The sequence below is a fragment of the Triturus cristatus genome, chromosome 6, assembly GCF_964204655.1.
Source record: "Triturus cristatus chromosome 6, aTriCri1.1, whole genome shotgun sequence".
In the NCBI taxonomy this organism is placed as follows: Eukaryota; Metazoa; Chordata; class Amphibia; order Caudata; family Salamandridae; genus Triturus; species Triturus cristatus.
This window is the reverse complement of record NC_140589.1, coordinates 1,687,129,969-1,687,155,518: the sequence shown is the minus strand read 5'-3', so window position 1 is coordinate 1,687,155,518 and position 25,550 is coordinate 1,687,129,969. Positions and strand designations below refer to the sequence as shown.

At 44.7% G+C, this 25,550-nt stretch overlaps 1 protein-coding gene across 1 annotated transcript; it reads left to right on the top strand.

Moving 5' to 3' along the window:
* The first annotated feature begins 5,201 nt into the window (after positions 1-5,201).
* LOC146821841 (gamma-crystallin-3-like) lies at positions 5,202-12,661 on the top strand. The gene is made up of 3 exons (XM_085609388.1): positions 5,202-5,330; positions 11,206-11,448; positions 12,326-12,661. Exons 1-3 carry the CDS (start codon positions 5,256-5,258, stop codon positions 12,599-12,601), a joined length of 594 nt encoding a protein of 197 aa, XP_085465514.1. The 5' UTR covers positions 5,202-5,255; the 3' UTR covers positions 12,602-12,661.
* The last annotated feature ends 12,889 nt before the right edge of the window (positions 12,662-25,550 follow it).

Genomic DNA, 25,550 nt, shown 5'->3' with positions numbered 1-25,550 from the left:
ATTTTGAAAAATTTAGTTCGTTTTTGGAATGGGTTTTCAGACAAGTGACAGGACATCATTTTGTGATGCATTATCTCGATGATTTTCTCTTTCTGGGACCGGCGGGCTCTCAGGAATGTTTTGTGGCCTTGGAGGAATTTTGTGCCCTCATGCACACATTTGGGGTCCCCCTGGCTCAGGGGAAGACAGTGGGGCCAACAACCACAATTGAGTTCCGAGGCATTGAAATTGATTCAGTACAGGGTTGTTTTAGGTTACCTGAACAAAAGATAATGAAATTCCGTGCTGCGTTGCAGCAGTGTTTGTTAAAGGACAAAGTGACCTTACATCAATTGCAGCAGGTGGTAGGCCAGTTGAATTTTGCACTACGGGTGATACCTATCGCTCGACCATTCGCTCGTTCCATTTCTCAGGCTATGGCAGGCTTACACGAAAAACACCATCACACGCGACTGTCATCTGAGGTTCGCCAGGACATGCGGATTTGGATAGCATTCCTGGAGGGTTTCAATGGCAGGGTGGTGTGGCCCGGTCCCCCCATTACTTCGGCTGCCTTAGGTCTATGGACTGACGCGGCGGGTAGTGTGGGATTTGGTGCCATACTTGGGAACAAGTGGGTGGCTCAGCCGTGGCCGGGGTGATGGTGTGAGTGTGGCTTAACAGCTAACATAGGTTTTTTGGAATTATTTCCCATTTGGGTTGCATTAACGGTATGGCCCCAGGATCTGCAGAACCAGTCTGTAATTTTTTGGTCTGATAACATGACAGTGGTAGAATCCATCAATCAACAGGCGGCAAGGTGTAGAATGATTCTTCGCCTGTTGAAAGAGATAGTACTGTTATGTATGAAACTAAATGTACAGTTTAAGGCAAAGCATGTCCCGGGAGTGCGGAATAATGCTGCTGACGCACTCTCTCGCTTCAAGATGCAGGTTTTCAGGGACCATCTACCATCTGCGGAGGCAACATCAGCACACTTTCCAGAAGTTCTTTGGCAGATTGGTGCCCCCAACTACAGAACCTTGTGGCTGCTAGCCTAGCTCCAGGGACCAGGAAAGCTTATGAAGGGGCGTTTTGGTCCTACAGTTCTTTTTTGGGTCAAGACTGGGAGGAGAGATGAGATACGTCAGGCGCATTCCTCTTGTTTTTAGACAGGCTACATAAGGGGGGGCGCACAGTGGCGGCAGCCAGGCGACATGTAGCGGCAGTTTCCTTCTTTGCGCAGATTAGAGACACGAACGATCCCACAAATAGTTTCATTGTGAGGAAGGCATTGAAGGGGTGGCGACGAATCCAAGGGGGTGCCTGACACCAGGCAGCCGATAGGGTTGGAGCGGCTGAGCGCACTGCTGTCGGCGCTGGGTGCTATCTGCAGTTCAGTGGGGGAGACTCTATTATTCAGAGCTGCCGTTGCATTAGCTTTCTATGGGGCATTTAGAGTGGGTGAATTGGTGGCTCGCAACAAGCAGGATAGGCAGGGTGGCCTCTTAATGGAGTATGTAAAGATACAAGGTAACATTTTGCTTTTGACCATCAAAAAATCAAAAACCGATCAGGAAGCTCGGGGTGAAGGGGTGGTACTGCATAGAGCGCGAAACAACCCGTGTTGCCCGGTAATGCATCTGGAAAATTTCCTCAGTCTGAGGAGCAGCGCGTTGGGTGGAGCATTATTAGTACATGCAGACGGTACACCACTTACCAGGTACCAGTTCAAAATGGTGTTAGATATGGCAATCACCAAGGCAGGCATGGATCCAAGTGTTTTCGGAACGCATTCTTTTAGGATAGGGGCTGCCACTGAGGCGACGGCTAGGGGGTTGCACCCCAGTAAGGTACAGAAGATTGGACGATGGGTTTCCAACAGTTATAAGCGTTATGTGCGGCTGCACATGTTGTGATGGCACATTATAATGGTGTACTGATGCTTCTCTGTCTGTCGTTTTCTTCACAGTTTCTCAATCCTGTCACGCAGGGGGGGGAACTGCCATCGTCCCAGCAACAACGTTCTCCGCATGGATCAGCAAAACTACAGGTTTCAGGGACACGTAATGTGTGGATTGTGGGGCATTCATATGTTCGGCGTATGAAATCTGTTTTTCTTGCAGGTGACTATAGAAAACGGGCAGAACAGAAGGGGCTCACAGTATCTTTTCATGGAAAGGGGGGCCTTTGCCTTAGTCAATTTAGGGGCTTTATGACTGATCTGCTGAAAAGACACAATCCTCCTCCCTCTATCGTTATTTTACACCTGGGGGGCACAGACTTGGTCAGGTTGGGCAGGAGGGTCTTGTTTGAGAGCATAATCTCTGAGATTGGTTGGTTAGCCAAGGTGTGCCAAGGGGCCTACATAGTTTGGTCACACATGGTACCCAGATTTAAATGGAGAGGGGGGGACTCTGTGAGAGCTTTGAACCACTCGGTAAAGAGGGTCAATAATAAAATAGGGAAACTGTTCCGATTTTCCAAGTTACAGTGCATTGCACATGGGTGTGTTAGGGGGGAACTGTGCTTCTTAAAAGACGGGGTCCACTTGACTAGGTTGGGTAATGACTTGATGTTAGAGAATTTCATGGCTTGGCTAGAGGGTCTGAGGGAAGGGGCATGACCTTTCTGAGGGATGGTTTGGGGGGGGGTGCCAGATAGTCGGGCAACTATGCTGGCCTGTGGCGGTTAGGTCATGACTAGTGAGCAGTAAATTTAAGGTCCTTAGGGGGCGGCCTCATTCTCGGATGGGGTCGCCCAGGGGGAGGGACAAGGGGTCTCTCCTATAACTCCAGGGGCGGTACATCCGGTTGGCTGGATGGGTGCGGGGAAGGGGGGGAGTCACGCTTTCTTTTAGGCTGGTTGGCCACCCCGCACTGGCATGGACGTCATTAAATGGCGCAGAGTGCAAGACCCCCCAAAGTGGCGTGGAGTTCAGGGAACGTATGGGGGTAACCGGGGGGGGGAAGTACCCTCTCGGTAAGCGGGCCCCCTGCGCATGCGCAATCCTACGGGGGGGGCGCGGTCAAATTGATAAGGATCTGACACCAGTTAATGACCTTGCCGTAGGCCCAAATAGGATACGCAGAAACTAATTAATGTATGATTATGGTCTTTATGTTAGATTCAGATAGGAAAACTATGTATTAGTGATATGTTAAGGTTAGCCATCTGAAATCTGTGCATATTAATTGTAATCAAATGTTGTGTTATGTTTCTGCGTATAAAATGTAAATAATGTTTTTCTTAAAACTTTTGATTTGTTTTCATATTTTAATAAATACGGCCGGGGGTTGTTCGACCCCCGCCTCCAAAAGTCAATATCTCTTCATGTCCCTCATTACAAATGTGTTTATGACCAGGGGGGGGGAGGGGGAAATTCGGTAGTCCCTGCCCATATCGAAAGGCGGGGCCAGGATCGGCCCCGCCGCAAATATGGCGGGGCACCGACCCCCTCCTCCCCTCGCCCTTGTGTGTCCATCAGGCGCGCCGTGTGTGGGATTGGCTCACAACGGTGACCCATGGCCCGGAAGCGGTTAAGGCGCTTCCGGGTCATGGGGGAGTAGGGGGAGGCTGGGGGTCAGACCAGTTAGAACTGGTCTGACCCCAGGTATGAGGTTAAAAGGCTGGGGAGCGCGGGACTCGGTCTCTTTGTCCCGCGCTCTCACAGCACCTGGTCGCAGCCCTCTAGGAGGCTGCTTAACTTCTTTTGTTTGCCCACCCTCCATCCCCTGTTGCAAGGTATTTAATGGGTGTTTGTAATTGACGGTGTGGTTCCTTCCTTAGGCGTTTTCTCCCACTTGCAGGTCTTCAATCGTCGTATTTATTGCTATTCCTTGGTCAGGCGGTAAGGTCATGACTAGTGAGCAGTAAATTTAAGGTCCTTAGGGGGCGGCCTCATTCTCGGATGGGGTCGCCCAGGGTGAGGGACAAGGGGTCTCTCCTATAACTCCAGGGGCGGTACATCCGGTTGGCTGGATGGGTGCGGGGAAGGGGGGGAGTCACGCTTTCTTTTAGGCTGGTTGGCCACCTCGCACTGGCATGTTTGTCATTAAATGGCGCAGAGTGCAAGACCCCCCAAATTGGCGTGGAGTTCAGGGAACGTATGGGGGTAACCGGGGGGGGAAGTACCCTCTCGGTAAGCGGGCCCCCTGCGCATGCGCAACCCTACGGGGGGCGCGGTCAAATTGATAAGGATCTGACACCAGTTAATGACCTTGCCGTAGGCCCAAATAGGATACGCAGAAAGTAATTAATATACGATTACGATCTTTATGTTAGATTCGGATAGGAAAACTATGTATTAGTGATATGTTAAGGTTAGCCATCTGAAATCTGTGCATATTAATTGTAATCAAATGTTGTGTTATGTTTCTGCGTATAAAATGTAAATAATGTTTATCTCTTAAAACTTTTGATTTGTTTTCATATTTTAATAAATACGGCCGGGGGTTGTTCGACCCCCGCCTCCAAAAGTCATTATCTCTTCATGTCCCTCATTACAAATGTGTTTATGACCAGGGGGGGGGAGGGGGAAATTCGGTAGTCCCTGCCCATATCAGTTCTCCTTAAGCCTGCGGAATTACAAACCAGTATTTAAGGTTTTTTCTGCACATGCAGAGATTTTGCAAGCAGATTTGCTGTTTGAAATCTCCACATGGTACGATACTTGTAAAAGGGTGCATTCAAAACAAGCCATGAAACCGTGGAGTGATTTAACTAAACCCAACTTCTAGTTGGCGATGACAGTGCGGGAATTTAGCGCAAAATGAACCTCTGTGTTTTTTCCTCCTCTGTGCTGGACTTGATTTATCCTGAAAACTGTTCTTACATATAATACAACAGCAAAATATATAGATGTTCCTACCTCAGCCCTTTGCCATTTCAATGATGTCATGCATCTACAACAGACATCACCTTCATGGCACTGACACCCCACGAGACATTTTCTTTCCGTTTTTTAGATGCCTGACCACACAGACATTTTTAGTGAGCACAACTTGAAACGCCGACAAACATCAGGAAAAGACCTGGCTACACGGCCAGAAAGATTTTTCTCTGTGTAGAACGCTTTCTGAATTAACTACACTGCCTTTAACAAATGAACAATGGCGCCTTTTGTCGCTGTCTCCAGCAACAAAAACAGCTGCTCAGCAAAATGCAAACAGCGTCAGCAGCAGCAGCATCACCTCCAATGAAAAGGCAGTGAAAGGGCGCCTTTGTCTCACTGGACGGAAAGAGCTGCAGCATTCATTGAATTGTGGCAGGTGAAGATGTATATAAGGGCTGCTGTGCGCCCACCCATAGCACCGAGGTCTCACAACCATCCAGCAGCCAACATGGGCAAGGTGAGTAAAGGATGGCCATGGATGTACATTTATACCAATATGGAAGCATTGCCCAGGGTATACGCATTCACAGGGCACATACATTCAATTAATTAGGTGTGAAAAGTAGTTGCCACGTTTTTTACGTTATTTCTGAATTTCCAGTGTAACACACTATGGACAGTGGCAATCAATATGTGTGAATGTGGTTTGCCTGTTTACATACCCCAGCGTAGAGGCCTGCCCCTCTACGACGTTACTTTTTTGTGGTTTTGGTCATGACACACCAACATCAAGGCAGTAGATCCGAACTTCGGCAGCACTTTTTACAGGAGAGGTGGATTGCCTGTACCCTTCAATCACCCAGGCAGTAGTGTACTGTAGAAGGGTACGGTTCATAAACGTCATCAGCCTCGCTTGTTATCTACATCCTCATTTCTAACTCCCAAAGCAGGTATTTTTCAAAACAACACTAACTTCACGAGGCTGGTGTTTTAAAAAGAGAGGATGTGAAAATACCATAAAATACGTTTGGAGCGAGAAACTCATACACAGTATCGGACTGGCCTAAAAAACCCATACACAGTATCGGACTGGCCTAAAAAAAACATACACAGTATCGGACTGGCCTATTCTCTCTTAAAAAGAGAGAATGTGAAAATACTATAATATACGTTTGGAGCGAGAAACCCATACACAGTATCGGACTGGCCTAAAAAACCCATACACAGTATCGGACTGGCCTAAAAAACCCATACACAGTATCGGACTGGCCTAAAACAAAACATACACAGTATCGGACTGGCCTATTCTCTCTTAAAAAGAGAGAATGTGAAAATACCATAAAATACGTTTGGAGCGAGAAACTCATACACAGTATCGGACTGGCCTAAAAAACCCATACACGGTATCGGACTGGCCTAAAAAAAACATACACAGTATCGGACTGGCCTATTCTCTCTTAAAAAGAGAGAATGTGAAAATACTATAATATACGTTTGGAGCGAGAAACCCATACACAGTATCGGACTGGCCTAAAAACCCCATACACAGTATCGGACTGGCCTAAAAACCCCATACACAGTATCGGACTGGCCTATAGGGCTATCAGGCAGTGCCGAAGGCCTGGTCTGATAGATCCTGTGTGTGGTCTGTTTTTGGCTGTTTGTGGACCAGCATTATGGTCTTGTGTCCAATTTGTACTGTTGATTTGCCGGATACTGCCACAACCCTTGCCTGCAGCAAGCAGAAATTCGTGCAGCCTCCATACCTTGCAAAAACACCTATACAATGTGTCTTGCAAAACACCTATTCAACATATCTTAAACAAGTTCAAAACTGCCATCTTTGCAAATGTGGGTCACTTTTTTAGCTCTCTGATTCGCTAATGGGGGCCACTTTTATTTTGGTGTCCGGGCCTATTTTCTGCCCAGTCAGACCCCGGCAATACAGTGTTACAGACACGGAAATATTCTCCCATAAAACACAGTACAATCTGTGGCAAAAAATATTTTGTAATGGAAATATCACCAAGACACAAAGTTTTGCAAATATGGAAACTCTGCAAATTCATAAAGTTGCAAAATGCGTCCCATTCGTGAATGTTTGCAGGTGATATAATATTTTTGTACAATCCTATTTTTTTTAACGGCCGAGGAGGAGGTAGAACTCTGCATGATTGGCAGCTTTACCTATTCTAAGTAGGCTCGAAGGGACTGCAGTTCCCAAGAGCAACGTCAGGCCGCACACTGCCTCATTGTGGCACAACCTCAGGTTAATGAAGCCTGTAGACCAGCCATGTAACCTGCTGTCACTCGCTGTAAAACCAGGAAGTACATACCCCTCTGGCTGCTGTGTGAAATACAGCATTCATCCTGGTCAGTTGGCCACTCTGGCGTCTAGACACCAATATTACTGCATCTGCTCCACAGGGTCGTCGCTTCGGTGGGGGGTGTAATTGGGGAGTTACACCCCCTAATAATTTTATTTTCTGATGAATAGCTGGGTACAGGTGCTTTCAGTCGCCTTTCAGTTGCTGTGTATGATGAGGTGTCTGTTGGATTTTACCTGGGATTTTTGCAGACACACTGACAAAAACACACACACACACACACTCTCTCATATCTGTTTTTAAAGTCCTCAAAATGTTAGTTATTTAAAATAAAATTGTGATTCTTTCACTTAGTACAATCTACATTCCTCACCCTTTCCACTGCCACTTACATCTCTCTTATGCACCCTGTTTGTTGTATAATGTATTTTAACATGCACCCTGTTTGTTGTATAATGTATTTTAATATTATATGCCAGCATGATTGGTGGGAAATTGGAAGCCCAACCTTCCTCAGTCTTACTGACCAAGCTACGCCCCTGCCGCTCCACCAATGCAAGCTACACCCATAGTGCAGGCTGGAAGCTTCTATGCAAAGCTAGTGTGAGCCTCGGTGCTGTGTACTGTACATTACTATTTCACTGAATATTACAATAAAAACAAATTGTGACTAGACCTAAGTGCTGAATTTGGGCCAGTGGATGCAGTTGGAGCCCACAAGCAGTCAATTTTGGGGAACGGCCTGTATTTTTCCTCAACAGGCAGGGAGGCAGATTAGGAGAGTAAAACACAAAAGAGGGGAAGAAGGAAAAAGAAAGATGGAAAAACAGTGACAGCGGGAGAATTCAGGGGCAAAAAATAACTCATAAGATTGAGAAAATAGACAAGGAGAGTCTGATGGTGGATTAAACAGGTTTAGGGTGGATGAAAAACTATGCAACCTTAGTACTCGGCAACCCGCAAGCACTGGCCATGGGCTTCTGGAAAAAACTTTCTGCTCTGGCTCATATTCTGGCACATGTTATCTTACAAATTAGTCGCTGTTAGGCCTCAATTGGATTACCATTCATGAAAAACAATCTCTGTGTAATCTGACTTTAAAATCTATCCTATTGTAGATAAACAGGCATCTTGCTCTAAAAGTGCTCCCGCATACATGACAGAAAGCTTTTAGTGAGACAAAAACACTGTAACTGAACGTCCACCTATACAATCCTCTATGGGGGACATATTACATTACTTGGAAAGCTTCACCTCAAAGCTAGGGCCCATCTGCAGAAATAACATACGAAGGGGCTGATTACGATGGCGGTCAGAAAGGCTCTGAACTGCAGTCGGATTCCCCTAAACCGCGTCGGAACATATGTTTCCGACCGACTCGGAAACATTTCTGACTGACCGATTATGATGGAAGGTAACTGTTCGGTCTGTCTGACTTGGTTCCAACCGGCACTCAGAGACTTCGAGTCGGTCATAGCTCAATCGTACAGCTCTATGGACCTGCGTTTCTGACCGATGTATTACGATGTTGGATTCGGACAGCCTTTTCAGATCAGTCTGTCCGACACAAAAAGGCTGTCGGACACTGACTTTGGGGTCCCATAGCAGGCCCTCCGGTTGGGGTCCTTGGGGGTACCCAAGGGACCCCTCTTGGCAACCAAGCACAGTGTGGCAAGAACCATGGCGTGCCTGCCACAGGGTGCAAGGTTTTCCGGAACCACCCCTTTCTTCAATGGAACCTGTGTTGTCATTTGGAACCTAGGCTCCCATTGAAGTCAATGGAGTCTGACTGAATGGTGTTCGGAACCATCGTAATCGGTCGGTCAGATTTCCTGAATCTGAGTTGGTCGGAAACGATTCCGACAACTTGATGGAGATTTTTTTCTCACTGGTCGAGGAATCTTTCCACCCTAGATGTTCATAACTGTTGTTTTTGGACAACAAGTGTTCAATGCCATTTATGGCATAAGTATCACAATCCGCATTCCTGCTTTTAACATACCCTGGGCCGCTGGGCATAAATAATTTAACAGTATGAATCCCCAGAGGTATTTCTAATTCACACTACTTCATCACACATACACAAAAAATTCCATCTCCGCTGTAACCAGGCGTCGTAGCACAGCTGGGTAGCATTCGGCTACTCAGCTGGGAACCTGATGATGAAGCATGATACCAACTAGGTTGGTGTGAGAGGGTTGTTCTAACAAACCCAAGTGGTGCCTGGCACTACAAGCATTACAGAGCTATCTATCTTGGGTACGTATAAGTTGATTGTGATATATATACCTCGGGACGGGGACGGTCCAACGCAACAGTCCTTACTCTCTTTTTTGTTCTTCCTGATATATGTCATAAGCCCAAGATATTTTCTTGCACATAGTGAGTTTCAATCTATGTTTCAAAAATGCATGGTTAATGTGAGCTTAGTCGCGTACCTTCAACAGATCCATATAACATTGTGTGACTAATCACACTTAATCCTGCGCTTTAATTTGGTCACTTTTTCTAAAATATAATTGATATTTCATTAATTCACAGTTTGATTGATATTCAAAATGTTTTCAGCTTCCTAAATCACATCTTCCACATTTTGTAGTATTTAGAACTGCTTGATGTTTCTAGAAATACCAATACATTCACCAGAAGCTCATGAACAATCTGAAATAAGATTTTTGCAAAAATAGGAATCTAATACCTTAAACTTTTGATATAATAAATCATTGTTACATTCTCCATTTGGTAAATTGCTTCCTCAATGTAAAGTCACTTTTTCGCAAACCTTAAAACTTGTTTGTGCAATCATATTGCTTGTTCAAAGAAATACTTAGCTTAAATTGATTTTAAATCCTGATTTCTGATGTTGGATTTATGTTCGTTAATCTTTGTTCCTAAAGGACACAAGATAAAAAAAATGAGTATGGCGGACTTTGCGACCTAAGAATTAAGTTGTGTTCATCCTAGAGGCGTTCACAATGGTAGAGCTAACAGCTGCTCTTTTATTGAGATCTTTGTCTTTCCCAAGATCTACATGAGGTGGGAACCCAGAAGATGACTGACTGAATTTAAACCTTTTTGGTGGACGCCCAGTTTCAGCCCTTTTCATAAGCAGGCTCTGTTTGGAATTTCCATTAAAATTACCTTCAGGCAATAATTTAATGCAGTCTGCTATTCTATACAATTAAAGTACTGTTGCTGCTATTGAGTGCAATATTATGGCCCACTATTTCTAGAGCTGTGTCACACAACACTGTGTGCCCTATGAAAAAGCACTTCACAAAAATCTACTACTAATGAGAAGCAGTTCAAAATTAGTTGTAAAGGGACCTTCACTAGTTTAAGAAATTCTCTGCATTTAATAGAACGTAGGTAATTAACACATTTTAAATTCATCATCGAAACCATGAGTCATATTACACTATAGGGCCTATTGCGATGTCGATCAGAGTTTCCTCCGACCAACACCATGGCAGAAACTGGACCATCTGACCTCCAGTCAGCAGTCTCAACCACCTGATTATGATGTGACCACACATGGTGCGGTCCCATTCCCACATTTTCCAATAGGAGCATGTGTTACGTGCAACCATAGGTTAAAGTGAGGTTGTGTAAATACCTGCACCCCGTGGAAGGAACCAAAATGTGCCAGCCACAAGGTGCAGGGATTAACCGAGGGGCACCATATATGCCACCATATGTGCCACCTCAGCCACCAAGTGGAGGCCGCAATGGAAAAGGCTCCCACTCTTTCCGGCAGGGTTTCCATGTCGGAAGGGCCGGCGTGGAAATCCTGCCTGAAACTGTGCATCATAATCCGGTTTACACCGTCCATTTGGATTACAGGCCGGTTCCAACTGGCTGACGGGGCTCCTTGAGCCTGTCGGACGCCAGCTGGAATGACCAGCCTGTTTTAATTCTGAATGGCTGTATCATAATCAGCCTGTCAGAATCGAAATTGACGATGTCGGTCATAAAGCCTCTGACCTAAGGTCGGAGGGATCATAATCAGCCCCTATGTGTTTCTTATTCTGTATAATTAAACTGTCTTATTTTTATCCACAATAGATCATCTTCTACGAGGACAGGAATTTTCAAGGCCGCTCCCACGAGTGCAGCTCAGAGTGTCCTGATCTCAGTCCTTTCTTTAGTCGCTGCAACTCCATCCGAGTGGAGAGTGGCAACTGGATACTCTATGAACACCCCAATTTTAGAGGACATCAGTACTACCTGAGGAGGGGCGAGTACCCTGACTTCCAGCAGTGGATGGGTTACAATGATTCCATCCGGTCATGCCGCTTGACTCCTCAAGTAAGTGGTTTATATAGTTATGCTTTAAAACTACATCAGACACTCGGAACCTCAGGTAAATCTTGCATGGCAAAGTGGGTGCATAGTCTAAAAGTTTGCAAGAGATGCAGTCTAATCTAATATCACTGGGGAAACAATAAGGCAATGTTACATAGTTCCATTGATGCCAGTTTTCTCCGCTTCATCTTTCAAATTGTAAGGAGTTGCACAAGAAAAGCATAGCAGAGCACAAATGTGATGTAATGCCAAATTGTATGGTAGGAATCTTCTTTGCTAAAAAGGTTCCTGCAAGGTCGGGCATAGACAGTACTATCGAAGAAGTTAAAAATCAGTTTTCTCATACTGAATGGCATGTGTTTTCTGCTTAGATAAAATTTGTGTTCAGAAACAGGGAAGCCATGAGGATTCTCTATAAGATTCATGGAATCATAGTTCGAGCAAAATGGTAGTCAAGGAAAAATGTGAACCACCAGTCTCTTAAATTTTCTGAATACTTTCCATAGGGATTTCCAAATGTCTTTTACTATAAGCTATAATTTTATTATTTTAAAATAATATTTTAATACTATAATATTACTTTGATTTAGTATAATATTAGTACACTAAATGCTGGCATTTTGTTATATTAGTCTTCACACTCGTTTTTTTAGCACATCAATGATTTATATTTTGCTTATCTTTCTGATTAAGACATGTGTTTCTGCAAAGCAAACTATAACCTGCTCTTGGTTAGAAAAACAGAAATAGCTATTCACATTGTACTTGGGAATGTATTATCATTTCATGAGAATGTAAATCTGGGTTCTTTTCTGTTACTTGTGGATGTTTTAACAAAGGTTATTCCATCATTTATTTTCTCTCCTTGTTTCTTATCCAGCACCGTGGATCCTACAGGATCAGGGTTTATGAACGAGAGAACTTTGGTGGCCAAATGATGGAATTCTCTGAAGATTGTCCACATGTTCATGAGCAATTCCGCTACAATGACATTTACTCCTGTAACGTACAGGATGGGCACTGGGTCTTCTATGAAGAGCCCAACTACAGAGGGCGTCAGTACTACCTGAGACCCGGCGAGTACAGGAGATACAGCGACTGGGGAGCCTCAAGCCCCAGAGTTGGATCTTTAAGGAGAGTCAGGGATCATGCTTGAGTTACCTATAATGTAAATGCCAGTGTATAAAATTATACAATAAATTGTCTCACAATAATATTCCCTTGCCTTGTCTTGTTGTCAACATTAAACTGATATCTATTAGTAAACTGAAAGTACCATGCTGGGTGTATCAATACTGTAAGTTATAATAAAGAACCCTCCATTCAGAATAGTTCAACTCCAGTTGCTAATAACCCAATCAAACCTACTGTCCATTCTCCTGTACAAAACCTGTCTTCTACAAAGATAGCTCTATCACTTTCTGGAACCATAAATGTGTGACTATGCATGGACACAAGCACCCATATTATCATCATCAACATCTTGGCATAGATGGATCTGAATCACAGGGAGAAGTGTTCAGCTGCAGTCCAGAGGGTCCAAACAGAGTGGTGGCATGTGGAGGTCAGCAGATTTGACACAACGTTAACACGCCTAGCAGTCAGAAAGGTGCCCAGGAAACCCTGGGTACTAATGCCATGACCCAGGAGACGGGTCATGGCCAGACGCAAAAGCCAGGGGCATCGCATTTGTTTTGGTGGGGCCACACATAAATTGGCGCAAGGGCACAAGGTGTTTCTATATGCACGATTGGGAGTAGGAGCACTAGAACAGCTGCAGCAGATATCCAGGGGAAGAAGCGCATCTTTTCGGTGGTGGTGGTGGTGGGACATGTACTTAGAGTAAATCAGCTCTAGTAACCAGGTCCTTTGTTTTGGTTTCCGTTTGAGGTTATCATGTCACCAGACGGCCAACAGGAGAGTTGTGGGGGGGGAAGACACCATTGAACTGGAAAAACTGGATGACCTAGACTGACTTGAAAGGTTACGTATGATTCTACTTTTATTTACTTTATTGGTGTTCCTCCGCAGCCAAAGTGCCAACAACAGTCTGAATTTGGGCTTTCATTGTTAGGGTGGCATCTAGCTTAACCCCTAAGTTCTTCACGATACTAACTGTAGTATATCCCGAGGCCACCATTGGTGCCATGATTCGCAGGGCGGACAACCAAAAAAGATAATTTCTGATTGTTCTGGGTTGCACTTTAATTGATTAAGCCGTAGCCAAGAGAAAACCTCCGTCAGACAGGTGTTGATCTCCTCACCTCTAAAATCAGAGCCTTTGTCACACGTAAACAGCAGTTGAGTATCATCGGCGTATGATACTATCCTAGCGCCGTGGGACTCTGCTAGGAGTGCAAGAGGAGCCATATAAATATTAAACAGTGACGGGCTCAAGATATACCCCTGCAGGACCCCCACCTTCATAGGTGGAAAGAGGGCCGAAAAGGGGGGGGACCAAATTTCCTGCCGGCTGTCATTCAAAAAGGAAGCAAACCACTTGAGTACCGTGCCTCCAAGGCTGCATTCCGGCAGACTTTGCTGCAGCAGGTCATGGGGCACGGTATCAAAAGCCGTGGAAAGGTCTAAATGTATCAGCACTACGCTTCCTCCTCTTTCTAGTTGCTCTTTGATGGTTTCAGAGACTTCCAATAATACTGTTTCGGTGCTGAGATGGGCTCTGAATCCGGACTGACTAACATGGAGTACATAATTGGCCTCCATGTATTCAGTCAGTTGTAGGTTAACGTACTTTTCTAGGGCTTTGGAAAAAAAGGGCAACAGCGATATAGGCCTATAATTAGAGGCTTCTGTTGGATCTGCAGAGGGTTTCTTTAATAGGAGAATTATTTTGGCCTTTTTCCAGCGACTAGGGACCTGCCAAGTTTGTAATGAGGAATTTAAAACCAGGTTGACAGCAGGATTTAAGCTCCCTGCAATGACCGACAGTATTTTTGCTGGCAGGGGTCCGAAAGGGAACCTGACTTCAAGGAGTTCATTATCTCGAAGGATTTCTCTAAGGAAATAGGCAGGAATTGAGTGAAAGAGGGTCTGGTACCAGGGCTGGACAGACATAGGGGCCTAGTACCATCTTTCTTAACAGGAAATAAGTTCATGAAAGAATTTTGAATTGTCCAAATTTTATTGTGGAAGTAGTCAGCAATATGATTAACCCAATCTATTATAGTGGGCCTTCAGAGGCTGTTTATTTCTAGCATTGTCCTTAGGGTTGAACTTAGTCCGCCACATTCTCTCCAACCATTTTCAAGCACTTCTGCTTTTTCTAAGAGTTTCAGTAAACCAAGGAGCAGAGGCGCAGGTGGATTTAGCTACTCGGGTGGTGAGGAGGGCCAGTTCAAGAGCTCGGCCCTCCAGCCAGTTCTCTAAAACCTAAAAGGAAATGATCAGACCACACCAATGGGAGCGGGGGGGGGGTATCTGTTTCTATTCTGATATTAGAGAATATCCGATCTAAAATATGTCCTTTCTCATGGGTGGGAAGGTGAAAATAGGGGGTCAGACTAAAAATCTCCAAGGAATCCCGCAATTTCATGGACTCAGATTCGGCCAGGTTATCCATGTGGATATTAAAATCTCCTAACACCACGCAATGCTTGTATTTGGTGGCAATAGGAGAAACAACTTGGCTAAGTGACTCAATTAACTTACCGGCAGGGCCGGGAGGTCTATAAATAAGTACACCTGCTATGGCCTGATGCACAGATGCGGTGAAGAGAAAGACAAGGCTTTCAGCGCCATCTATCTCCTTGATAGGAAGAATAGAGCATGAAAATAGTTTTTAGAAAATTATAGCAATTCCTCTCCCTCTGCCTACCAACCAATCCTTCTTTATGATCAGATAGCCAGGTGGGACAGCACTGGCAATAGTGGGATTGGAGCTCTCATTGAGCCAGGTCTCTGTTACAAACATTAAGTCAGGGTTATTGTTGAGTAATAGATTGTACAATTGCAGCTCGTGTTTTCTTATAGATCGGGTGTTTAACCGACAAGCCTTAAGATGGGCCGCCTCCCCGGGCACACGTATCTAGGGGGTGCCGCCGGGCTGCCCTGACACACTTTCCCCATTAAGCTCCCTACTAGACGGGTCGGCTTCCCATTTACACATATTACAGATGCGTGGCTTCGCCACATGGTTCAGGGCTTGTGGAAATAGCAACTCACCAGCTTCCTGATACCCAGCAGCTCAGCCCGACTATTATGCACACGACCAATAGACGTGGGGTGGAAACCGGCAGCATTTCCGGCCACGGCCGCCTCCGGGTCGCTGACGTGCACAGGCGGGCTTGCCTTAGGCGCGCCTTTGGTGCGACGCGCCCGCTGCGTGCGGTTGCGCAGCGCCCCTCGTTAAATAACCCAGGCTTGTTGACTAGACCGCTAACTTCTTTCACTTCGATAGTATCTAGCATGGAGGAGGCAGGCGAGTCATCAAAGGCCCCTTAGGGGAGGAATTTTCAATTTGGGAAACAATCTCCCTTCTATTTAAGCTTTTTCTGATTCAACACACAAAGGTGCCCCATGTGAGCAGCATCACGGTTATACAGGTAGTGAGCAATCTAGACTTGGGCTGCAAACCGAAGTGATTAGCCACCAATTGTGTCAGCACCCAGCCCAAGCAGTTGACTGTGTGGACCACCAAGTCTGAACAAGGAGTTTGGCAATACAGATATACCTGAATGGGGTCCATGTCTACTAGGCCACATTCCAGATCTACCCGAAGCACCCAATGGATATTGTGTATCCATGATAAGCAAATTCAGCAAGGGCAGCAAGATAGTATAAGTAAAAATGTGGTGCCTCAAACCCCCTTATCATAGGTTTTCTGTAATTTAGCCCAACTCATTCTTTGTTGCTGGTCAGTACCATGCTAATATAATCATAATGGAGCAGAGCTCGGAGAAGAATGACTTGCAAAGAGGGATAGTGATGCATTCTCCTGCACAATGGGATGAGTGCCCCCTGTGTCTCTCATATCTTGCAGATATTCATTAGCCTTGGACTGAATGGGGTTCCGTAAAGATTTGATGGCCCTCTGAAGGGTTAGGATCCCCCTGCACAGCAGGGGCTTTTATTATGCCCCTGGGAATTGGTTGAGCACAGATCTGATTTCTGATGCATGTAATTCAGGAAATTGCTTTGAGTTCAGTCATAGCCCCAAGCCACGGATTATTTTTTACTGGAATTGGAGGAGAATATAGCACCTCCCTGTTCATTTTTTGTTCGAGTTTGTGTCATGAGCATGAGGTGCACCTTTCTATGTTCACCTTATTCCTAGGACCTCTCAAGAAGTACAGCACAAAAGGATAAGACTCTTTTCTTTCTGTGATAGGGTGTGGACGATCTGGCGGTCTTCTGGTTCAGAAGTTGCCAAATTGCTTTTTGGTGACATGGCAATAAAGTATCAGTCCTGGAGCTGCCAGTTCCTCTCTCACACATGCGTTTGTTAATATCTCCCAGCTAATGCTGGGATGTTTTCTGCCCAGACGAGTGTAATCATAAATGATTTTAAGGTGGCAAAATAGGTCCTTGTAAAACCCATTGGAATATTAAAAAAGGAAACAAGAGACTAAGAAGAACCAACATCTCCAACGCAGTGATTTGACCCGCCAAGAAAAGTGGTATTTTATTCCTTCTAAAATCCGGGCACCTAAATTATAGTTCATCTTTCTTTCTAGTACTTGCTTGATTGCAGCTATATAGCTATGGCTTGCACTGGATGTGTTATACAACACTTTTGTGACTACACAGAAATTCCACACAATTGTAGTGTCTGTATTTTAATAATATAGTATTTGTATTAATTAAGGAATATTTTTCATTCATCAGTATATTATCATTTCACTCAGTTAATTACTCTTTGCTAGCATTAGTTGTGAATCCTGATTAGATTTTTAATAATTCATTTTGGTATGATGAACAGAGGCTCTATCAGACTGTTATCACTCTTTGTGTCACAGTGGGGGGTTTCTGAGTATTATAATGGCATGTGCTTTTCATTGTCAGTGTAGTAGGTGGGTGACCTTGCTGGACCCATTATTTGCACAATGGGAGTGGACATTATTTATTATATGTTTGTGATATTCAGCTACATCATCAGATATGACTGAATCTGTTATTAGACAAACGGTTTAGTAGCATAGGAAATGCTGGTATTATAATACTTGTGTGCAGGGAGGCATGGAAATATGTCCAGTACATATTCTGAGCCTCATCATTTGAAAAACTTATTTTACAGAACAGAGGCCGTCTACTCTGTTGTGAAGGAGGAGAGAAGATGTGTTACTCCTGCAACTGAAGTAATGCCCTGCAAAGAAAGTTTACAAACTTCAATAGAAACGCTATGGATAGTGCTTATACTCCTTAGCCTTCAGAGCTGCTAAAAAGAAAGAGCTAAATTAATCACTGCTTTGAAAAGCATCTTGCATGAGACAACTCCAAGAATAGTTTGTTTCCATAATCATTGTAAAGCATCCAATCACCGTCAAATACAACTATCTACAGTATAGGAATCATGAGCTCAAGTAGGTGGGAATCATTGGAAAAATTGAATAGAAGTCAATATTTACTGCTATCTCTGTATCTGTTGAGAAATCAATAATCCATAAATTAGCCTGGGTTCCTAGAGATTAGTCTGTAATGTCCATAATACTTGTTAGACCTATCAGTCTTAGGGTGACTTCCCCCAAACCTTTTGCCCTACTCCTCCATTTTTCTGATCTCGCTTTTGTTGGCCTTAGGACTCTCTGCACTTTACCATTGCTGAGCAGTGCTAAAGTGCTTGTGCTCTCTCCTCTAATCATGGCCGAATTGGCTTACACCGAATTGGTATACTTAATTTACTTTAAGTCCCTATAAAAGTGGTACTACATTTACCCAAGACCTGCAAAGTAAATGCTACTAGTGGGCCTGTAGCACTGTTTGTGCCACCCACTTCAGTAGCCCTTTAAACATGTCTCAAGCCTGCCATTGCAGCCTTCGTCTGATGTTTTAAACTGCTATTTCAACCTGGCAAAATAAACCTTTTGCCAGACCCAAAACTACCCTTTTATACATATATGTCACCACTAGGCTAGGCCCTAAACAGTCCATAAGACAGTGTGCAGTTTCTTTAAAACGTTGGATATGTATTTTCAAGTTTTACATGCCCTGGTAGTGAAAAACTGCCAGATTAGTTTTTATCCAGACCTACCCCTCCCATAAAATAATAATGAATTACTGACAACCATTGCTTGAGAACAGGTAGAAATGCCTTACTTGGTTTCCTAAGAATTGCAATTTAAAATCCTCTTTAATGGTAAAGTCGGATTTTAAGTCATAATTCTGAAAAGGCAATTTTTAGAAAGTTAACAATAAGCGTGAATGGATCAAGCACTCCTTTGTAATCTTTTTTCAATTTGAGGAAAGGTACGTATGTTGAAGCTTGCAGCAGGGTACCGCTTTCTGATCTATGAAGTGTGTAGTAACATGGAAATTATAGTGTTCCCCTCCCTGGGGATTGTCCCCTTAATGCACTGTCTATATTCCCCAAAGAGGGAGTGTTCACATTAATCACCAGTTCAACCCGTTGATAGATTTTCAATGATGTAATTTATTTAAACAATAAATTCTTGTTGGGTTATCTCCATCCATCCCAACTTTTCATAATTTCTCTTTATTTCACTGTAGCAATTTATAGTTCTTGATTGGCTTGAAAATTCATTCACACGTGTAGATCATCCCAATGCATTTTGGGCTGGCATTGTCCTTTGTCAGGGGATAACGATTCTACAAAGAAATATGAGTGTGGTGAAAACGCATTCTAACAAACAGGATTTAGATAATCAATATGATACTACTTGAAGACAGATACACTGACATGAATCTCAAAAGAAATAGGAAATCAAGTAAAACTCAAAAATTGCCAATTGTAATATAAGGATGCGCATCATGACATGTGTTTAAAAAGAAAAGAAAACACTTAAAACGAGAACCAGAGATTTAAGGTTGTAAGTGCTAGTAATAGTGAAAGATCAATGCAATCATAAAATATGTTTAACGCAAGTGATGCAAAGTAGACCCCTCACAACAATTCTTACTGTTCAGTCCCTGGTGTTACTGAGTGTATGGATGTTCAACGCATATTATATGTTTAACTGCAAAACATCGTGGTGCGTGCTCATCGTGAGTGGTTTGAGTACCGTTTAAAAAGAGACCATAAGACATGCTCCAAGTGGTTAAATCGTGAAATAAAGTTTACCGCAAGTGATACATAGTAAACACATCAAGAAAATTCTTACTACTTCAGTCCCTGATGTTGCTCAGGGTTCGGACGTGCAGCCATATTGACACCAACATTCAAGTAACGAGAGACTATTTACCAAGAAAAATCACCAAAAATAAAAGGGTAAACGGGGGCCATCTTAGAGTGGTTAATACAAGTGAAGTTAACCGAGTGACAAAATAAAATGCTCTCACAAATATACAAACCAAATAAATATGAATTGGCACTGTGTACCTGAATAATGTATACAAAGATAGTATAGCTCATTAATTCAGACAATTTAGGAAGAGCAACTCATATAAACGAAAACACTTATAAACAACAACTAAATTCCATCCGGTCATTCAAATCATTAGGCATGAGTGTATCCAGTCTTCTTATCCAAAAGTTCTCTCTTTGTAAAAGTTATTTTTGATCAAATCTACCCTCTTTAATGTCAACAGTTTCAAGAATCATGAATTTCAGTTGGCAGATGTTGTGACTAAATGCTCGAAAATGTGATGCAATAATAGATGTAAAAAATGTTGTCCTAATATTACTCTTGTGTTCATTAAGTCTTATTTTCATTTACCTTTCTGATTTTCCAACGTATGCCAACCACGTGGGCACTTTAGAAGGTAAACTACGTTCATAGAGTCATGGGAAACATTGTTTGCATCGCAAGCGATACATCGCATACCATTGCAATGCGGTAGTTACAATGACGGCGTTGTTACATCGCAAACCATTACGATGCAAGTCGTTACAATGACTTGCTGTAGGGGGCAGAAGGTGTTGGATTTAAAACCTTCCCTACTGTTGCACAGACTGGAGTTGGAATAGTAAATGATACTATTCCAAAACCCAGCGCGCCCGCTACAGCAAGTCGTTGTAATGAATTGCGTTGTAATGGTATGCAATGTAACAAAGCGGTCATTGTAACAACCACGTTGTAATGGAATGCGATGTATCATTTGACCAATGGCACCATCACAGAGGAAGTTAGATGTTACCTCATTCAGGACAATCCAAGAAGTCCTAACATCTACATGTTGCCTAAAATTCATAGAAATCCGACTACGCCTCCTTTCAGGCTAATTGTATCCATCCAGAGATCCATCCACGAACCAGTGGGAACATTTTGGAATAGACATTTACAATCTTTAGTTCAGAACATGACCACCTACATTAAAGACACTACAGAATTTTTACAAAAAATTGCATCTATTGATATGGAGTTGGATGAACAGGTCCTGTTATGTACTATATATGTGAAAACATTTTATTCCTCCATCCCTCATGATTTAGAAATAGAAGCCATTGAATATTCTTTAACCCCTTCGCAGATAGGCCTTTTCCCCCTGTGCTAAGCCTTTTGGCTATTTGGGGTAGTTTGCGCTTAGGCCCCTGTAACTCTTTGACCACATAAGGTATCTACACCAAATTTGCTTCTTTTTCTTGCAACATCATGAGGATTCTAAAGGTACCCAGGCTTTGTGGATTCCCCTGGAGGGGACCCAAAAATTAGCTAAAATACAGCTAAATGTTGGTTTTAGGGGCAAATATTGGAAAAAAGTGCTGCAAATGAAAGCATCTGGTTTTATCCCTGCAAATGGTATCAACAAATGGGTTGTGGGGCTGAAATCACCATCTTCCCAGTTTTCAGGGACTGGCAGGCTTTTGTCAGAAAACCAACATTTTTTACACAGTTTTGGCATTTTACTGGGACATAGCCTATTTCTTCTATTGTTTGTGCTTTCAACCTTCTTCCAGTTAATGGTAGAAATGGGTGTGAAAGCAATAATGGATCCTGGAAAGCTATACATTTTAGAAAAGTAGAAAAAATGCTGAATTCAGCAAGAAGTGTCACGACGGCTCCACGCTCCTCAGGATCAGGGCGATGCTCATATGGGTCCACCTCCTGATTTCCCCACACTCTGACTAGACAATTGTGAACAGAGCATAGAGGTAATCAAGCGAGGGAAAGGTAGGGAAGGGGCTGCAAGGGAAGGGATACCTGAAACGAGAGAAAACACACAGGTCAACAACAGTTCATTTCCCTAACTACTCTCATTTCATTCTCGCTAAGACCTCTTCGTACCATCAGTCTTCTCTAGTCCTGACGGTAGGATGTGTTTCAATCACGGATGAGAAGAACCATGCTGCCCACACTGAAAGCATATAGGAACTCTGCCAGCATCTAGCAGCCGGAAACAGAACAAACCAAAAAGGCCCCTCACCGGGGAATCAAAGGAATGCAGCAATGTTTTTATCAAACGAACATAAGTCTCGTCCCTGATGTTTTGCCCCTACTAACAAAAGAAAAAACAAGCCCCTCCACTTCCTCCCTGGAAGCCTAGAGGGTGGTGGCCAAATGTCTCGAAAACAAATGAGTAAAGCTACTCTCAACCTCCGCTCCGGGGGTCAAGAGTCTTACCCCTCTGGTCGTCGGCAGACCCAGGTCTCACGGAGTTCGACCGGGAACAGTCCTGCCCAAAACCCTGTGAACTCAGGGAGACACAGGGGGGTCTGGTACACCGCTACGAGTCCTCCCGCCTTCGTGGAAGGTCCGCAGCTGATTCGTATCTTCGGTTCAAGGTTCCTGGCCTCCCGCTCACGATTCAGCCGTGTCGCGTAGCCAGAAGGTGGGTCCGAATTGAACCCGGGTTGGACGATAGCACTCGTCTCGTAACGCGGAAATCACCGTGCCAAGCGTCCGCTTGGCAAGTCTGGTCAGTATCACGTACGACGCCAGGAGCGTCGTACGCGACTATATTCTCGTGGCTCCTCCCCTTCGGCAAAGGCCGCCGGGAATTGTAGTTCCGACGTTTGTCGGGAGTAGGCGCGGCTCGTTACCTCACGGCCTGACAGTACGCCCCCCTCCCAAGCGCCTCCTAGCGCCAGGTTTGGTCGGATTTCGGGCATAAAACGATCGCACCGCACGGGGGGCATGGACCCCTGAGCACGGTTCCCACGAATCGTTCTCCGCAGTGTAACCCTTCCATGACACCAAGTACCACAGGCATCCTTGGCGGTACTTGGAATCCAGGATGCGTCGTACCTCATATTCTTTTTCCCCGTCCACTATCACGGGGGACGGTACTTTGTGGGGTTTGCCTTTTGCTGGTTTCAGCAGGCTGCAGTGGAATACTGGGTGGACTCTCAATGACCCTGGCAACTTCAGTTTATAGGCCACTGGATTTATTCTGCGCACGACGGTATATGGACCTATATACCGTGGGTGGAAAATGCTTCGATAACGGAACCGTAGGTTCTTGGTAGAGAGCCATACTCTATCGCCTGCTTGGTATGTGGGACCCTCTTGTCGGTGTTTGTCTGCCCATGTCTTGTAGGATGTCTTGGCTTGTTGGAGATGGGCTTGGATGCGGCGATGACCTTTTAGGAGGGCTTTCATCTGTGCCGAGACCGTTGGATGGTTTTGTACTTCACTAGGAATGGCCACTGGTAAGGTGTTTGCATGGAAGCCCGTATTTGCCCGAAAAGGGGTTTCTCCTGTTGAACAATGCCACGCATTGTTGTACGATAGTTCGGCCAACCATAACAAGGATACCCACGATTTTTCTGCTTCGTTGGCATAGCATCGCAGATATTTCTTGAGGGTTTGGTTTAGTCTCTCCGTTTGCCCATCGGTTTGCGGGTGGAAGCTGGTGGACAGAGCGTCTTCCACTCGAAGGGCCTGGCACCACACGTGCCAGAACCGTGCTATGAATTGGGGGCCTCTGTCGGAGATTATGACCCGGGGAATTCCGTGTAGCTTCACTACATTTGTCAGAAGTAGTTGCGTTGTTTCGCTGGCCGTAGGCAGGTTCTTGCAGGGAATAAAATGGCCCATTTTCGTCAGACTGTCTACGACTACTAATATGGCGTTACATCCCTGGTCCCGTGGGAGACCCACTATAAAATCCACGCTGATCGATTGCCATGGTTGGGAAGGCGTGGGTAGAGGCATTAACAGTCCTTTGTTCTTGTTCTGTTCGCCTTTTGCCCTGGCACATGTTTCGCATTGTTCTATCCATAGTTTCACGTCCTTTGCCAGACCCTCCCACCAGAATTGCCTTTGCACCAAGTGCATGGTTTTTTTCACTCCTGGGTGGCCTGCTAATGTCGCATTGTGACACCAATTGAACGCCTTCAAACGGAGGGTGTGGGTAGGCAGGTATAGTTTGTTGTCGTGCAGCGGGATTCCATGTTTGAGAGTCCTACGAACGTCTTGAGATGCCCATTTTTTCCACTGTTGTGGAGATCGGTTACCGGTCACGTGTTCCATGAATTGATTTGCGGCGATGGTACATACAATTCTCTCGGGGGGTATGATTGTTCTTGGTTCATCCTGTATGGCTTCTTCCGCTTCCCCCTGCCTAGACAATGAATCTGCTTTTCTGTTGTCAGCTCCTGGTCTAAAGGTGATCACAAAGTCATATCCTGCAAAAAACAGCATCCATCTCATTTGCCTTTGTGACAGGTGTCTGGCCGTTTTCATATACTGCAAGTTCCGGTGGTCCGAGTATACCGTTATTGGATGTTGTGCTCCCCAAAGGTAATGCCTCCACTCTTGGAAAGCAGTCTTGATGGCCAGGAGTTCTTTCTCGGCCACCGTGTAATTTGCTTCTGCTGCATTTAGCTTTTTGGATAGGAATGCCACCGGGTGCAATTGGCCTGTGTGTTTGTCCCTCTGTGATAGCACCGCCCCGGTGGCCACATTCGAGGCGTCCGCCTCCACAATGAATGGGTTCTCCATTTGGGGATGTCGCAAAATGGGGGCGTTACAGAAGGCCCTTTTCAGTTGTTCAAATGCCTCCGTGGCCTGTGAGGTCCACAGAAACGGGGTAGCCTTTCTCAGCAATCTAGTGATGGGAGCGGCTACTTGCGAGAACTGAGGGATGAACCGTCTGTAGTAATTAGAGAACCCCAAAAAGCATTGCACGTCCCTCACGCTTTTGGGAATGGGCCAATTCTGGACTGCCTCCACCTTCCTCTCTGCCATTCGAAACCCCCGGGGATTTAATATGACTCCCAGGAATTCTACCTCTGTAACGCTAAACTCGCACTTACTAAGTTTACAATAGAGGCCATTGTCCTGTAGTGCTTGTAGGATGAGAAAGACATGACGGGTATGTTGTTCAGGTGTGACTGAATAGACCAAAATGTCGTCGATATAGACGATTACGAATCTGTCCACGTATTCTTTTAAAACATCATTAAGGAAATACTGGAATGCCGCCGGGGCGTTACATAGCCCGAACGGCATAACCAAGTATTCAAATAAACCAAAACGAGTTTTAAAAGCCGTCTTCCACTCATCTCCGTCTCGGATCCTCACCAGGTGGTACGCCCCTCTTAAATCCAATCGGGTATATATCTTGGCCTCCCTGACCTGATCCAACAACACGGGGATGAGTGGGAGAGGGTATCGATTTCTAATGGTGTTTTTATTCAGTTGTCTGTAATCGATACACGTGCGAAGTTCCCCATTGGCTTTCGCCGTAAAAAAAAGGGGGGATGCCGCTGGTGAACGAGAAGGGCGAATAAAGCCAATGGAACAGAAATGATCTAGGTAGGCCCGTAGGTGTCTCGTTTCGGGTTCCGATAAGGCATATACCCTACATGATGGGATGATGGCGCCATCTATGAGATCAATTTGACAATCATATTCGCGGTGTGGAGGGAGTTTCTCCGCCTTGGTTTCACTGAACACCTCTTGGTATCTCCGATACTCCGCGGGCAACGCTACGTCCTTTTCGGCTGCTGTGGCTACCCGGTAACCCTGAATCATGGATAGAACCTGCGAGGTATGTGCTTTCATGCACGTGGTCATACAGTCAGGAGA